Source organism: Rhineura floridana, chromosome 12, assembly GCF_030035675.1.
Source record: "Rhineura floridana isolate rRhiFlo1 chromosome 12, rRhiFlo1.hap2, whole genome shotgun sequence".
Taxonomy (NCBI): Eukaryota; Metazoa; Chordata; class Lepidosauria; order Squamata; family Rhineuridae; genus Rhineura; species Rhineura floridana.
In genome coordinates this window covers 28,552,312-28,569,543 of record NC_084491.1, presented here as the reverse complement: position 1 = coordinate 28,569,543, position 17,232 = coordinate 28,552,312, and the positions used below count along the sequence as shown (strand labels likewise).

The 17,232-nt window shown below is 41.5% G+C and overlaps 1 protein-coding gene across 2 annotated transcripts in view; it reads left to right on the top strand.

Annotated features, from left to right (window-relative positions):
• The window catches only part of EI24 (EI24 autophagy associated transmembrane protein), a 29,308-nt gene that overhangs the window by 7,945 nt on the left and 4,131 nt on the right, over positions 1–17,232 (top strand). For both annotated transcript variants that reach the window (XM_061593168.1, XM_061593167.1), the window contains exons 2-9: positions 5,106–5,253; positions 9,630–9,775; positions 10,226–10,286; positions 12,149–12,215; positions 12,992–13,116; positions 14,192–14,311; positions 15,014–15,125; positions 17,024–17,135. In XM_061593168.1, the coding sequence (XP_061449152.1) occupies positions 5,212–5,253; positions 9,630–9,775; positions 10,226–10,286; positions 12,149–12,215; positions 12,992–13,116; positions 14,192–14,311; positions 15,014–15,125; positions 17,024–17,135 (785 nt within the window). In that variant the 5' untranslated portion in view covers positions 5,106–5,211. The remainder of the gene's footprint in view (positions 1–5,105; positions 5,254–9,629; positions 9,776–10,225; positions 10,287–12,148; positions 12,216–12,991; positions 13,117–14,191; positions 14,312–15,013; positions 15,126–17,023; positions 17,136–17,232) is intronic.

Sequence of the window (17,232 nt, the reverse complement as noted above, 5' to 3'; positions counted from 1 at the left end):
CACCCCTGCAATTCAACGCCCCTGCTTCCCATTCTTCTTCTTTGCTGTGGTTGCGCTCCCCTTTTTCTCTAACTTCAGTAGCCTCATTGCTGTGCTCTTGCACTCTTCTTACCCTTATCCATCCTTTTCTGGGCGTTTCTGAGATCAATTTAATAATGAAATGTGTAGCTTTATTTCCTCCTGAAGTGCCCTGAATTTCCATTTTGCTGTAGAGTAGCCATCCCGTCGGGCAGATGCTCCCAAGAGATGTGTGGGTATTATTGCTGATTGTTTTATGATTTTTCTGAAGGTTTGACCTAGCACCTATTTTCATGCATTTATTTGTGTAATTTATGAATGTACCCTTCATCACAGTGTCCTATTTGACATATGTCAAATCTGAGCGAATGTGGTGGCTATGAGACTGACAGTGCAATCCTAATCATGTCTGTTTAAAAGTAAGTCCTGTTGAATTCATTGGGACTTACTCCCAGGTAAGTGGGGTTAGGATTGCAACCTGAACTGTAAACCAGGAAGTCTCTGGTTGAAGTATTGCCACAGCCATAAACTCGCTAGGTGGTCTTAATCAGGCTGTGGTTCTTTTAGCCCGTTGTTGTTAATATGGGAGTAATAATATTGGCCTACCAGACAGGGCTAATGTAAAGGTTACTGAAAGACTTCCTTCAACTTTTAAAAAGGGTGATATAAATACTCAGTATTATCATGACATTGAATTACAGCTTTAATGCTGTAGGCTGTGTTGTGGGCATTTTAATCAGAGTGCTTGGGAATTTGCTAGGAACGACTGATTCATTTTTGGCAAGAGGATGAATGAACAGTGAGATCAGCATAGAAATTTTGTTCACATGTAGAATGATTCAGTGAGCTGTGCTTGTACATCGTAGTCCCTAGGGTGGTGTTAGGCGTATTTCATATACTGGAGCTGGAAAAATGCTTGTGTTAGACTGAAGAGCTTTTCTTAGGAATAGTTAATGCCCATATGTGAGGCCAGGTGTTGGACTACAACCTGGGAGACCAGGGTTTGAATCCCACATGGCCATGAAGCTCACTGGGTGACCTTGGGCCAGTCACTACCTCTCAGCCTCATGAAAACCCTATTCATGGGGTCGCCATACGTCGGAATCGACTTGAAGGCAGTACATACACAATTCATAAGCATACTTTGCATCTAACTCTCAAAGCTCTGTGCAATGGTGAGAAAGTAGTGTCATCCTCGCTTGAAATATGTATAGCTGAGGCATTATTTGGAAGGGATTTTGGTTGCAGTCAAATACTTGTGTATTCAGAATTATACTCACTAAAAACCATGGTACTGCTGTAGCATAAATGGGTAGCAGATGTATGGGACAGGTAGGGCACATGTACACTGCTGATTGTAAACCAGTTTGAAACAGTTCTAATGGACCCAGATCCGCCAGAGGGTCATGGAAATTATAATCAGAGCTTGGGAAAGTTACTTTTTTGAACTACAACTCCCATCAGCCCCAGCTAGCATGGCCACTGGATTGGGCTGATGGGAGTTGTAGTTCAAAAAAATAACTTTTCCAAGCTCCGATTATAATTTTGTGAGAATGGGGAAAAAAGTATAAACAGATTCTTAGCTCCTTCACATAACTGTAACTCCCACAGGATTTGGATGTGAGCCTTTAGCTAACTGGATGTAAATCTGATTTCAGTCTGTAGTACTGCAGACAGGCCCTAAGAAAATCCTTCTAATGACATAGAGGTGCTATGTTTAACAGTTCCCTTTGGAGCAACTTCACCATTAGTGGTCTAACTAGTCTATACCAGTGTTGAGTAAATGAAACAGAAAGAAAAAAAAACACATTCTGCTTTGAACAGGAATGTGTGCTTTCCGGACATAAGTGGAAAGTGGTTTCTATGGCCATGTGAACAAAAGTCTTTTAATTACCTTTTGCCTATAACTGGAGGCAAAAAGAATGGCATATTAATATGAGACTTGAGAATCCAGTGCAATACCAGGATCAGTATGAATTTTGTTCATGAAGCATTGGAAATCGTTTTTTTAAAAATCAGTTTTTTCTATTTTCTTTGTCTCTAGAATTGCTAAATAGAACCATTTCACTGATAGACAACTTATTAGTTATGCTTTGGAAAAACGTGTAACTTACTAGAATGATGGCAAGAAAAGCTGTCATCTACTTGAACCGCAGCGGAAATAACATTTTACTTATAGCTAATTTAACTCTTATTTATTTATTTATTTATTTTATTACATTTTTAGACCGCCCTATAGCAATAAGCTCCCAGGGCGGTGTACAGCATAATAAAACAGGTTAAAATACAAGTGGATGTAAATACAATACACAATAAAACATAATTAAAAATTTTCAATTTTAAATTCAAATTTTAAAATTTTTAAAATGCCTGGGTGAAGAGGTAGGTCTTTACCTGGCGCCGAAAAGATAACAAAGAAGGCGCCAGGCGTATCTCATCAGGGAGGGCATTCCATAGTTCGGGGGCCACCACTGAGAAGGCCCTAGCTCTAGTTATCGTTCTCCGTGCCTCCCTATGCGTTGGGACACGGAGAAGGGCCTTCGACGTCGAGCGCAGCGACCGGGTAGGTACATAGCGGGAGAGGCGTTCCGCCAGGTATTGCGGTCCGATGCCGTTAAGGGCTTTATAGGTAAGAACCAACACTTTGAATCTGGCCCGGAAACATATTGGTAGCCAGTGCAGCTGGGCCAGGACAGGTGTTATATGATCAATTTTTTTTGTCCCAGTAAGAACTCTGGCCGCAGCATTCTGCACCAGCTGAAGTTTCCGAACCGTCTTCAGAGGTAACCCTACGTAGAGTGCATTACAGTAGTCCAATCTAGAGGTTACCAGAGCATGGATAACTGTGGCAAGGTTCTCCTTATCCAGATAGGGTCGTAGTTGGGCTACCAGCCGAAGCTGGTAGAACGCATTCCGTGCCACCGAGGCTACTTGAGCCTCCAGTGACAGGAGCGGATCTAATAAGACCCCCAAACTACAGACCTGCTCCTTTAGGGGGAGTGTAACCCCATCTAGGGCAGGTCGGACATCAACCATCTGGGCAGAGAGCCCCCCCACCAACAGCATCTCAGTCTTGATAACTCTTGAATCAGTGGTGTTTCTGGTGGCCTCTGAAGGAAGTGAGTCTTTCATTTTGGAAATGGAAATGGACTGCCTTCAAGTCGATTCCTACTTATGGCGACCTTATGAATACGGTTTTCATGGTAAGCGGTATTCAGAAGGGGTTTACCATTGCCTTCCTCTGAGGCTGAGAGGCAGTGACTGGCCCAAGGTCACCCAGTGAGCTTCGTGGCTGTGTGGGGATTTGAACCCTGGTCTCCCAGGTCGTAGTCCAACACCTTAACCGCTACACCACACTGGCTCTCCTTTCATTTTGGACATTATGCCAAATTACTGCTCATGCGAACCATAATTTGAAAACCCATTTCAAACCTTGTTTTTTTGATGCTAGCTTTCTACCCTACCACAAACTATGGGTTGTCAATTCATACATCACACTAAGCTGTGGCTAAGCTTTGTTAACCATGGCTGGATGCCTGAATTCAGTCAAAGTCTAACTATTTATAATTGCATCGTAATTAGCCCTTATTACTTTTCCAGTGATGCCCCTCCATCCTCCCTTGATTCATTCCCCCACTGTTTAAATTTAGATTTTATACTACAGGCGGGCCCCGCTTATACGGCAGGTTCTGTTCTGGACCCCCGCCGTAAAGCGGAGATAGATGTAAAGTGGAACCCCATTGAGTATAATGGGGTGCGTTGCGCGAAAATGATGTGAAAATGCCGCAAAATCGGCTTTAAAATGGGGAATGAAAGCCGCCGCATTAGCGGAATGCCAAGAAGTGAAGCGCCGGGACGTGGGGCCCTACTGTACTTGGAGCAGAGATCTGTCTTTTCTGCTTATGCTGTTCTGTACAGAGATATGTACTGTGATGGTGCTATATGGAGCAGCAGCCTAAGGAACATCCAGCAATGTCTAATTAGGATCTTACCATTTTACTCAAACAGAATCAATTGCTTAGCCATTTTGAATAGCTATTTAAATGTTCACTAATCATAGACATCTGTTGAAGCTTTGTTGGCTTCTGGCATATTTCCCTTGCCGAGCCCTCTACATAGTGTGATGTGATCACCATCTGCTTTGCCATCATTTGCACTCACAGTAAATATTCTTCCCAATTAGGTTTGATCACAGTTTTAGTACTTACAAATTCAAGCACATCTATGGAGTATTGCTTTGGTTGATATTATAAGTGTGATTTCATAGCTGAGAAAGAGGAGATTCGGAATAGGCATGTGACGTGAAGGCAAAGGTTTTAGGGCTTGTGTTTTGTGATCCCCACCTCCCTGTCCCTCTGAATAAGTCATGTAAGAGAGAGAATTTCCATTTATCTATTACATTTTTGGTAAAGAAGAAGAGTGATATAGAGACAAAGGTAGATATGGAGAGTGAGCTTAGAGGCTTCAAATGACTTGGACTGGTTTGGTATATCTGTAGATGAAGGAACTGCACACAGATATTAGTGCCCCTCCAGCAATTAATGCAAACCACCACTTCCTCAAGGATTGCCAACATAGCTCTGTGGTAGAGCACCTGCTTTGTATGCAGAAGGTCCCCCGTTCAATCCCTGGCATCTCCAGCTAGGGCTGGGAGACATCCCTGTCTGAACTTCTGGAGAGCTGCTGCCAGTCAGCATGGACAATATCGAGCTAGATGACCATTGGTCTGTCTTGGTAAAACACAGCTTCCTACATTTCACATCCCAACCTAAGCCATGATGGCTGAATACTGGGGCAATGTGTTAATGCCCAATTACTTGTGTGTGTTATGGCAAATGGGACGTTTTGCAGATTCTTTGGCATTGTTATGGGTTGCAAGACTAGAGATGATCTCAGAACTTCATGCAAGTCAAAGACATAATTAGTACTGGTATAGTCCAGGGAGTTGGAACACTTTTAAACATCAGTTATACATTGCAGTTAAGCATGATTCAAATAAATGCAACTATTTTATTTATGATTCAGTACGAATGATTTTGTTGATCCTATAATGCCAACCTGTATTTTTCTTTTCTCCCTTCTGTCAGACTCGACTACTTTCCCATCTCTTCACCATGAGACAGGCCTGGGTTCGCTTCTTCCCTTCACCCTGTAGTTGATAGTTTTAGATGTGGCGGCAATGCTGGAGTAAAGATGGCAGACAGTGTCAAGATCTTCCTTAATGATCTCATCAGGGTAAGCGTTCCCTAACTTCTTATTATATGTAATATCTATATGCAAAATGTGTTTATAGGCTAAAATTAAAGTATTTCAAGTATTTCCCATTAGATATTAAGATGTGTGGATGCTGGTTCTCTATAAAGTGTCGAGCAAGCCTCTCTACAGTAGCACAAGCAAGGAGTGTGTCTGAGACCCTCCATGGCTGTTCCCATCAGGAGTGGACATTCAATGTGGTAGAGTAAAATGACTGCCAAAGCAAATTTCCCTGGGGTCCAATTATGAATTTTTTTAATGTGAGCTGATAATAGGCTTGTACACTAGGGTTGCCAAGTTCTTGGCCTGAGATTGATCCTGTATCTTTAGGAGAAGAGAAAGTCAGCCAAGTACAGGTGTTCTTGCAACTCTGTAATGGGAAAAACCACAAGGTGGAATTCTCCCTTCTCCTGCACAACTTTTAAAGATACAGAAGTTCTCTTGGTTGCCAGGCCCAGCCTCCAAGAGGTCTTCTGTATCTTTAAAAGTTGTGGAGGGGGAAGGGAGAATTCCACCTTGTGGTTTTTCCCATTACAGAGTTACAAGAACACCTGCACTTGGCTGACTTTCTCTTCTCCTAAAGATACAGGATCAGTCTCAGGCCATGGACCTGGCAACCCTATTATACACATCAAAACATGGTTGGTTGCTACAGGAAAAAACTCTCTGGCGCACTGCTCTTCTTTCATGCTTCTTAATTGGTTTCTTCCTGGTTTGTGGCAAACCATACAGCTCAATTGACAAACTGTGGTTTATACTTGCCCTCAGAATCTGATTTAATCTCTGGTGTGAAATCCTGATTTGAAAATCAAGAGCAAACCACAGTGCAGTGCATGATGGGTGGGGCACCTTGGCTCTCCAGATATTGCTGGACTCCAACTCCCACTATCTCTGACCGTTGGCTATGCTGGCTGGGGCTGGTAGAATTGGAGTCCAACAACGTCTAGAGGGCCACAGGGTCCTTATCCCGCTGTAATAGTTTAGGGATAATGGTGAACCAGGAGGTAACTAGGTCATGAACTTGAGGCTCCATGTTAAATCCAAACAATGGTGATATGATTATGTGACTTTGATGGATGATATGCTAATACTTAAAAAAAAGAAGTATGTACTGGCTGCAAACGACACTGGGGTGGGATATATGTTTGAAAACTAAATTTGAATGATTGAATATGTGAACTGCACCGTGCTTGCTTATGTAAACTGTTTCAGAATTCCTTCTCTTCCTTAATGTGCTTGCTTTTATGCCTCCCTTCTGTCTTTATTGGATTGCTATCTAATCTCATAAAATGGTCCTTACATATGATAATGGCCAACTTTCTGCAAGTTCAAACTCTGTATATTTTACATGGAAACCTTAATTTTTTCCCTGTGTCTTTCTCCACTAGTCTTATCTCCAGTTGTGATGATTGCATTTACCTTGTTGCTCAAGTGTCTTTGGCTCCTCTGTCTTCTTTTCAGCTTAGATTCAATCAGCTTTCCCATCTTCCTCCATACCACTGCAAAAAATCTGCTCCGTTTCTCCCTTTTCCTTCTAAGTTTTTGGTCTGTGATTTCACACTTTGCAACAACCAAATGTGCTTCACAGTGGCCTCCCTGCATTTCATCTCGATAACAGTTATCTCTGTTCAGCATTCTGCTACCAGAATTAGCCACCTTACTGACTATTTTGATCTGTCAACCACTCTTCAGCTTCTTTCATTGGTTTCTTGTTTCGCTTTTTGCATCCAGCACATGTCTCTTGTTCTTATTTGGGACCTTATAGATGCAGCATTTTGCAAGTCATTAGAGTTCTGAACTGGAACACTATTCTCATTCAATGTGCAAGTTTGGGGGTGCTGATACCAAAGTGAATTGCTGCTGGTTCATGTCCTAGGATAGCAGAATCAGACTAGGTAGTACAACTACCACTGCATCAAAACAAGAACTAGCTCTAAACCTTGTAACAGGAAGTACCTATCCTCTTGACCTATCATCATTGCTGCTGGTTCTACTGCAGCTTACCTTTCATCCCACATTCCCTACTAAACCCCTGCTTGCATCCTCTGTTCTTTAGTCTTCTTTGGATCCCTTATTCTTAAAACCAGCTCTGCCCCTTATGCTGAGAAATCCCTTCCTAGACAATCCCTGCAATATTGCTTCAGTTTCTATTTTCAGATCTGTTCTTTAAAAGTTGATTCTTTCACAGTTATCTCAGCCGTCTGGATTTTTTGCTGTATCATTTTATTGCTTTTTCTACTCTCTCCCTCATCTGTCTTGTAGCCCAGTTCTGGTGCCTGTTTCTTCAGGAGTAAGACCTACCAAATTCAGTGGTACTTGGACTCAGATAAATGTGCACAGGATTGCAATCTTACGTGCGCTTACTTGGGAGAAAGCCCCATTGGATTTGGTAGACCTTCCTTTTGAATAAATATGCACAGTGTTGGATCATGAACCCCTTTTCGTTAAGGGTTTGTCCTTGAACAGCACTTTAGAAGCAATAATAAGAGTAAGAATAATTTTAGTGAACTTGTGCTTCTTGTTTAGCCTTGCTATAAGTCCACAGAAGTTACGAACCTGACCTGAGGGGGCAATTTCATTTCTAATCGCTTGGATTCTTACTTGCCACAGGTGACTAAGTGAATGGCTGTTTACAAGCCTTTTCTTATTATTGGTACAACCTTAAAAACTAAAATGAAGGGCTATTCTCTGTGAGCCTTGTGGAATTTATGCTTGTCAGTTTAAATTATACAAAGTTATTGTACTGCGGAGAAATTTCAGCTTCATTTAAAATACGGCAGGCCAAACCACTCATCTCTTCTGGCCGCATGGGAGGAGTGGGAAGATGAACTGCACAAATCTTCGAAGGAGTAATATTTCGCCAAAAGAGAAAACAAACTACTTTCTGATCGCCTTTTAACAATCTAGGTCACTGGGCAGCTAATACAAGGTGTTGCTCGTGGATTGGTCTTTGGCTATAATTGAGAAGGCTGGTGCACTAACTTGGCTGGAAAGTCACTGGCAGGCACCCTGGCCTCTCATTTGAGAAAATGTCAGAAGGAAAAAGAAAACATAAAGCAAGTATCTGAACTGTTCCAAACACTTGAGGTATTCAACGGGCTCCGTTTTGCCACATGGTAGGATGGATTGTGGTTTCCGGGTGGCCTCTTGCCTGGGTTATAGCCAGGGCTCTGTATGTGTGTTCACCTTGATTCCATTATTGTGTCAGGCAGATGTGAGGTTTGGTGCATCATTCAGCATGCTAAAAACACCTTGTTTTTCTTTCTTTATAAAAGTGATGTTTCTAGACCTTTAGGATTTGAAGATAGATTTGAAAATGTGTAGATAATGCCTGATTGAAATTTCAGAAACCCAGCAGGAGTTATAGTAGGTTTTCCAGTAGCTGGAATTCCATCTGTCTGTACATTCTCATGGTTTTAAACCATATAATTCTTGTATTACCTAATATTAGAATTCCTTTATGAATTATAAATGATAATCATGATTAAGTATGCAAAATAAGCATAGCATAGGTTTACTTATTTTAAATAATGTTGCAGATTTTGGCTTTTCATGGTGCAGGATTTGGCTTATTTTAGCATTTGTGAAATTCCTGTTGGGTGTGTTCATATGAACTAGCATCATGGTAGCTACAAGCTACTGCCAGTGCAATTACTGTTGTTTTCATTGCCTTGCAGCTCTTTAAGCCTGTCACTGCTCTGACACTGATTTTGTCTAAAAATTGTCTAGTAGTTAGAGCCATTGTTCATATTACACAAAACGATGTGATGAGCTGTAGAAATCTGCTCTTATCACTTGTAGTCTGGAGGTGGTGGGTGTCAATTTTTTAAAAAAATGATTAAAATGAATATAGTCGACTAGAAAATCAAAAGACACAGGTTTTAGTATTGTCTTCACCTGTGTGCTAGTTTACATAATGGAGGGAGATTTTTAGACACAGGGAACGCTTTAAAAGGTGACCCTCCCACTTGCTGCCTCTAGTGGGACAGTCCAGAATTCTACCACTTCATTCTGTCTTGACTGAGCTTATATGCAGGAGGGAAGGCATATTTCTTCACCTGATGTAAGAAGAAGCCCAGTTAAGTGGTCCCACTCTGAGTAAGTTCACTTGAGTGATCCTTCAGCTCAGACTCTTCTCTCCCTCCATGGGAATTTGGTCAGTAAGATGGGAGGAAGGTACATGCCGTCGTTGAGCTGGCAGAACAGGTGAGACTTTTCCTTTCTCCTTCCCAAAGTGATCCAGTAGCTCACAGACCAGAGTTGTCGCAACTTAAGTGATAAATCTGTACACTTCTTTTGTTCATTTTTCCTTCCCCAACTTGTTGGATTTAGACCTGATGCGTTTTCTCTTTCTCTAGGGAATTAAGGATTCCATATGGGGGATCTGGACAATCTCCAAGCTGGATGCTCGGATCCAGCAGAAAAGAGAAGAGCAGCGAAAAAGAAGAGCAAGCAGTGTGCTTGCCCAGCGAAGAGCACAAAGTGAAGAGAGGAAGCAGGAGAAGTGAGTGTGGGAGGGTTGGGAGTTGGCTTTGCCTCTCCCCCCTTTTTTATATACCAAGATGAGAATTATTTTACAAACCAAAATAGGTGTGACTAAAAATAGATGATAGCAGCACTGTGGTATATATAGAAGTAGGAACATTGTATCTTTATATTTCTAAATATGGTGGGCCTTGGAAAAGATAATTGAAAAGTAAATTTATTATCCTACTCCTAAATGGGGGTCCTGGTGGTTTCCCATCCAAGGGACTGATCTGGTCCGCACCTGCTTAGTTTCAACATGAGAAGTTACCCAGCTACCCACTAGGCTATAGATAAGTAGAGATATGACATGATTCTTTTAAGGTATTAATTTGAGTGTCTTGCCCTGTTTGAGAGAGAGTTGGGCTCTGTATACATTCACACTGTAACTTTTGAGAAGCCTTCACGCATTCCCCTTGTTTCTCTTTAGTGAACCCCGGATAGTAAGCCGAATCGTTCAGTGTTGTGCGTGGAATGGAGGTGTATTCTGGGTTAGTATATTTTTGTTGTTTTAAACATCTGAGCATCATTGACATGATTGTGTAGCTTCAGGACATGTAAGCTTGCTTGCTTGCAGTAATACTGCAAATTGAGGAAAAAACCAATAAGTGACTTAAATCTTTACTAAGCCTAAAGGTAGCATTAGTTTAAATACATTACTGAATTGGTTTGTCAGTGTTTGCTATCTCAAATTAGGGTTTTTCCCCAAATGTTAAGACATACATATTGGCTTCGAAATGCAGCCTACTTAATTTTTCTGCTGCTTTGTTGCCAGCTGTCTGCTGGCCTGCCCACAAAATGCCCATGAGCCACTGGAATGTCTAGACTTACATCTTTGGGAACCCTTCCCTTCATAAACCAGCCTTTTCATCTGTGAGCCTATTTCTCAGACCTCAAATGCTTCTGCACATCCATATCTAGAATTGGCCTTAAGCACCAGTGAACTGAGTAGTGTATTTGTTCCAGCTCTGCATTCAGTTATTGTGGTAGGTATAATGGATGTTTCACAGTCTTAACTATTGATTGTGGATTTTAAATTTCCATTTAGAACATGCCCTGGCTGGTGAAGAAATAGTATGGCAGTACTGAAAGGAAACTGTTCAATCATTCATTTTGGCTGCATTTAGAGGAAAGGTGTTTGGAACTGTATGTCTTGTGCTCTGTGTTTTAACAGGGAGATAAGAATTTGTATTCATTGTATTGAAATGAATACTTACTGTTGTCTGCTTCTGTACATGAATAATATCCAGTGTTCAGTACAAGCTTTTCCCCACAGATTTTGGCTTTTATTTACAAGCAGTAAAGCAAGCTTCTAGCTCTTAAAGCTGCATGCTTACAGCTGAGTATTCAGGTGTGGGCAATGGGAGCTGAAGGAACTGTATTCCTAGAATGTGGTAGCACGTGATTTCTAGTGATCAGGGGGCACAATTTTTGGCCCAGCTCCACAACCTACTTTATCTCCATGGCTGTCTCTATAGCTATGTTGATTTCCTCTGCAATTGCCTCTGCAAAAACAAATATTTGTTCCTGGTGCTTCAAAGCCCTGAGTTGGTCAATATGCTGCCTTCCAGATGTTTAGGACTACAACTTCCATTAGGCCAAGTCTGCATGGTCATTGATTATGGATGATGGGAACTGTAGCTTACAACGCTTGGATGGCACCATGCTGGCTACTCCTGCCCTAAATATTACAAAAATAATTTAAGCAGATATATATGGGTGAGTTTAACTTCTATATTTCTAGCACAGGCTTTCAGATTCCAGATTCCTGGAATCTAAACTTTGGTATTTTAAATGGTGAGGGGAAAGCACCATACACACAAGCCCCTTCAAAGCTGAGATAGTCACTTGTCTGACAGTTAGCCTGTTTTGGAGTGGAATTCCAAAGTATGTGGGTAGACAGGGTGGCAATCTAAATGTCAACTGTAGGCTCCATGTCTGGTTGTTCCTTGATGGTCGGTATGCTGGGTTGATGGCCAACACAAGTCCAGTTGTGTTGATCTTAATTCAGAGTGGATTTCCATGTGTTGGCAGAACTCCCAACATCTGTTGCTTTTTGCTGTGTTTCTCCTAATCATGATTTCCTGACATACCCAGTGATGCAAGTGAAAGGGGCACCTCCCAATAATTTTTGCTAAGGTGCTTAGCAATACAGTTTTCTGTGCTGCTGGAAATTATCCTATTGTGCATGCATTTGTGTGTAGAGGGGAATAAATCGGTTCCTGGGAGAAAGTATAAACTTGGAAAATTTGCTAATAGACCCGAGATCTCAGGATGATGAATTGTAGAAAGGAGTGTGACTGCCTGAACATGTAAAACTGTAGTAATTTCATTCTTTGCTTCTTCCTTTTAGCTTAGTCTCCTCTTGTTCTACCGGGTATTTATACCTGTACTTCAGTCAGCCACAGCACAAATAATTGGTAAGTAGACAAGTGCTCAGGCATTAAACTGTCAAGCAGATAATTGCTTGGGTCTTGGTTAGCCAGCCATCAACTTGTGTAAATGTGGATCAATGACTAGCTTTGTATACCTGAGGGACTTGCGCTTCTTGAACTGCTCTGCAGCTCTGCATGGCAAATCTCTTTAGAAACAGAGCAGAGTTTTTAAAAGTGATTTGGAACCTGGTATTCAGGGGTCTGCCATTCAAGCAAGAGAAAAATCTGTTAGATACACCCACCTTGCTCAGTGCACCTAAAATAGCTTTTTGAATCCTGTCCCAAGTCTTTTGAAAGTCTCAGTGCTTTGGTCCCAGACCTTGGGGCTGTTATTTGTGTCAAAGGATGCTCTCTGCTAGCAGTGTGGTTCATGATGCTTAAGTGGTGCATGCTCTGTCTCGCAAGGAAGGATTTCAGAAGAGATGCATGTTTAATCTTTAGGAACCCAGGAAGCTGCCCTATACAGAGTCAAGCTTAGTATTGTCTAGCTTTGTATTGTCTACACTGCGGCAGCTCTTCAGGGTTTGGGGCAACATTCTCTTCTAGCCCTACCTGGAGGTGCCAAGGATAGAGCGTGAGACCTTTTGCATGCAGAGCAGATGCTCTTATCACTGAGCTACAGCCCTTCCCCAAGAGTAATGGGTGCTTCCCATGTTTGTCTCTTGAAGCATAAAAAGCAGTCTTGTGTGGCACCTTAAGCCTTGTTAAGGTGCCACAAGATTCTTCGTTGTAATTATTAATAGAAACTTTGTCTCTGGAAGGTGACCCCTCATTACACAGTGATGTCTGGTCTTGGCTGGAATTTATCCTCACCTCCATCTTCAGTGCCCTGTGGGTTCTTCCCCTCTTTGTGCTCAGTAAAGTTGTCAATGCCATCTGGTTTCAGGTACGTTATCTTGCCAGGAAGGTGGTAGTACTCCTTTAGTGCAACGCTCATCAACTGAAGAGGTTACAATACAGATGATTTCATTGGTTTATCTTATTCCATCTGGGCGTGGGATGTTTCACGTACAGCAAAATCTTGTCCTATTTTATTCAGAAATAAAAACCCTAGTTTCAGTGGTGCTTATTCCCGAGTAAGTGTGTTTAAGATTGCAGCTGAAAGGTGTATCGCATTTGGCGGGTTCATGTGGTGTGTGTGTGTGTGTGTGTGTGTGTATGTATGTATTTATTTATTAGATTTATATCTCACCCTTCCTCCCAGTAGGAGCCCAGTGCAGCAAACAAAAGCACTAAAAATACTCTAATTTAAATTTAAAACATGTACACACATTGGTGCATACAGGCTTGCACACACCTAGATATAGATACATAAGCACACACTGCTGCATACATCCAACTTTTTTTCAGACCTCCATCATGTACCCTGTTGTTCCAACTTGATCCCTTTTCTGGGTGTTTTCTGTATGGTACTGCACAAAATAGGTACAGCTGTGTACAGAATAGGTGCAGCTCTGCAAATTCAGCAGTCAATAAAAGGAAAAGGTGTACATGTGTGGTTGTGCACTGATATGGTACTCTGTTTGTAAAAATCTAATCGGCTTCCATAGCAGAAGGAATTAGAGTAGTTATCTTAGGCAAAAGTCTGTCTGTATGTAGTACAAGCCCTTAAAGCTTCCTGTTCTTCATTGTGCGTTAAAAACAGCCATCTTTTCTCCCTCAAGGATAGGAAACAGCGCCTTGAAAATTAAATTCAGCAGTGCTTACTTGCAGAACAGTAACTAATGCTATTGACTCTTATCTTGGGAAAATATATGAATAATATCCTTTCATTTCTGGATGAGATCTTGTATTTATCTGTGTATTTTTCTTCAAATGTTTTACATAATATGGTTTATATTTTCTGTGTGTTTTTTTTTCTTGTAAAAACTACATTGCAATGACCACTGATTCTAAATAACAAGAGGATTAAATCTTGTATTAAGGAATCAGTTGTGCTAAAACGTTTACCTGTGTTTCAGGACATTGCTGATCTGGCATTTGAAGTTTCCGGAAGAAAGCCCCAGCCTTTCCCCAGTGTCAGTAAAATAATTGCTGACATGTTGTTTAATCTCTTACTGCAAGCTCTTTTCCTCATCCAGGTAAGAGCAAAGGGACTCGGGCTGCACAGACACTTAGTAGAATAATAGAAAATGGAACTCGGAGATCACCTAGGCTGTGCACCTGGCTGTGAGGCAAAATTGTGCATCCACAAGGCTTTCAGGAGGCCAACCTATGGATTCAGTCCATAAGGTGCCTAAAGCAGACAGCTCTGCAAAAAGCTGCTCACAGATAAAATATTTCCAGAGAAGGGGCTGAATTGAGTACCTCTCCTCCCTTACCCCACGTCACTAGCCAGTCTGATGTGGGTGGCAGTTCTTTCCCAACTGCAAATGCTGTAATAATCTGCTACACTCTCTGCATGAACAAAAAACACTTCTGCAAAGCTATCTCAAGGAAAGTTATTAGGTACAAGTTCCCAGCTGCACAAAAGGTGACAACAGGCCGATTTTCATTGCTCAGATGTAGATACTTGGACTGCTGGTGCCGTGCCTCTAACCTCCGAGTGTGAACGATAAGAAACTGTTGCCTTACAAGAATGATTAAACTTTAGCCATGCCAAAATAATAGGGGTAGATGGATTGAGATGAATGGATGAGAAGAGCAAAAGCAAATGTCTCTCAGCTATTTGGCTTTTTTGGCTGGCGATGATGGCCAATGGATTGTGCTTGTGTTGTGATTGGAAGACATCTGCTTGGCAGGAAAAAAAACCCTTCTTGTCAATTCCTTCTTGCCCTCCACAGGGTATGATTGTAAGCCTGTTTCCCATTGATATCGTCGGCCAGTTAATCAGCCTGCTTCATATGTCGCTGCTGTACTCGCTGTACTGTTTTGAGTATCGCTGGTTTAACAAAGGTAAGCGCTTTTCTTTGCTTCCAAACCGTTCCAATATTGGGGTTTTCTTAATTTTTAAAAAAGTGTAGTCTGGTCCATACATACTTCTGTGTATTTTATGGTTGGAGTCCCAATGGCAGTAATGGGTGAATTATATGGAAGAGTCCCACACCACAGCCCTCAAGAAGTGTGGTGCTGCCATGGGACTTTTCTGTGCAATTCACCCATCCCACATGGTTAGTGGTTCCAAATGTTGCCACTACAACAGGTAATAGGGAACCTTTGGCCCTCCAGTTGTTGCTAGACTACAGCTCCCATCATCTCTGGCCATTGGCTGTGCTTGTTGGGCTGAAAGGAGTTGTAGTTCAGCAACCTCTGGAGGGCTGAAGGTTCCTCACACCTCCAGCACAACATGAGATCTTGTCTGTCTATGAACTGCCCCTCTGGTGTGATGTCTGGGATGTTGGACTTTGCTCAGTTGTGAAGTGCTTTGGGGAATGGCCTTGAGCAAGTAGCAATCTTTCAGGCTTAACCTATTTCAGAGGATTATTGCCAGTCTCTAAAATGTCATTCTGAACTTTATGAAGGAATGCAAGATGTACATATATGAGGTAGATGTTTCTTCCGTTCTCTATTTATTGGAGGAAATTCACCAGTTAAGACCAGACTATTAAAGGTAAAAGTATTAAATAATTTCGTTGAATACTTGGGCATATATGGATGGGTGGCTTCAAGGAATTTGTCATCTGGTAACATTGTGGAAAATTACTATAAGATTATCACCTAGGGAACATTATTTTTCTTGGTATTTGGGAGGGGCAAAGGGTTTCAATGAGGGTAGGAATTGTATGGGTATATAATCTACACACACACACACACACACGTGTGTGTGTGTGTGTGACTGTTCAAAAATAATTTGTGCAGGAATTACATCCCACCTCTCCATTGATAATCTCCAGGCAGCTAAAAAAAGGATCATTGCGCAAAACAGTTGGAACAATTCAGTTCAAAGTCATAGCAAACATCAGAATCATATACTGGGGGAAGGAATACACTGCAATAATAGGATGGAGTGGACTGCAGTCCACCAAAGCTTAAATCATAATAAATTTGTTATTTCTTTAAGATGCCACAAGACTTTTTTTGTTCAATAAGGGGGTTAAAGCAGAATAAAATTTGGAACACAAGAACTTTGATGTATAAAATTTCAAGAAGAAAAAATAAACTTACTGCTTGTTTGGGATTGGGGGGTAGAAATACAAGGGTGATTGTAATTGTAAGAGTATGAAAGTAATCTAACTACCAATGAAACTAACTAAAGACCTAAGTAAGGACACTTCTCTTCGAAGGCCTCTTATTCATGCAGTCCTAAACATGCTTACCCAGAAGTAATTTCTACAAATTCAGTAAGACTTATTCCCTAGTTAGCATGGTTAAGATTGCAGCCAGAACTGTATGCTGTAAAAATGGGTGAACAATGTTACAGGAATCGTCATGTTGCTATATGTGCTTCTGCAGGCATATTTCTGCTCCATTAATAAGGGTGCTGAGAGTGGTTAGGAGACTCCTATTCCCCTAACAGAGCTACAATTCTTAGAGTGATTTAGCAATCAGGCTTGCTTCCTAGTAAACTCTGGGAATTGTAGCTTTGTGCGGGGGATAGGGGTCTCCAACAACTCAGCACCTTTAACAAACTACAGCTCCCAGGATTCTTTGGAGGAAGGTGAAAGTGTTAAAGAGGCATCATAGTGCTTAAATTATGGTTGCTGCAGATGTGGCCTTGGATTGCATAAGTTTCTAGATGGTCCCTGGGGAGCTTCCACCTTCTGGATATCATTGCAGAGATCTAGGAGCGTGAGTTCTATGCACTTCTACCTTCATTCTTCTAACACTTTGTGTTGGGGCTTTTATCTTGTCAGGAATTGAAATGCATCAACGGTTATCCAACATTGAAAGAAACTGGCCGTATTACTTTGGATTTGGTTTACCATTGGCTTTTCTCACTGCAATGCAGTCTTCTTACATTATCAGGTGACTTCTTTGGAGATTGGGAACGTTCTTTTTTCTTTTTATGTTCCAACAGGCAAATGCAAACCATGTTAATAAATATAATGTAAAGCAGCAGAAC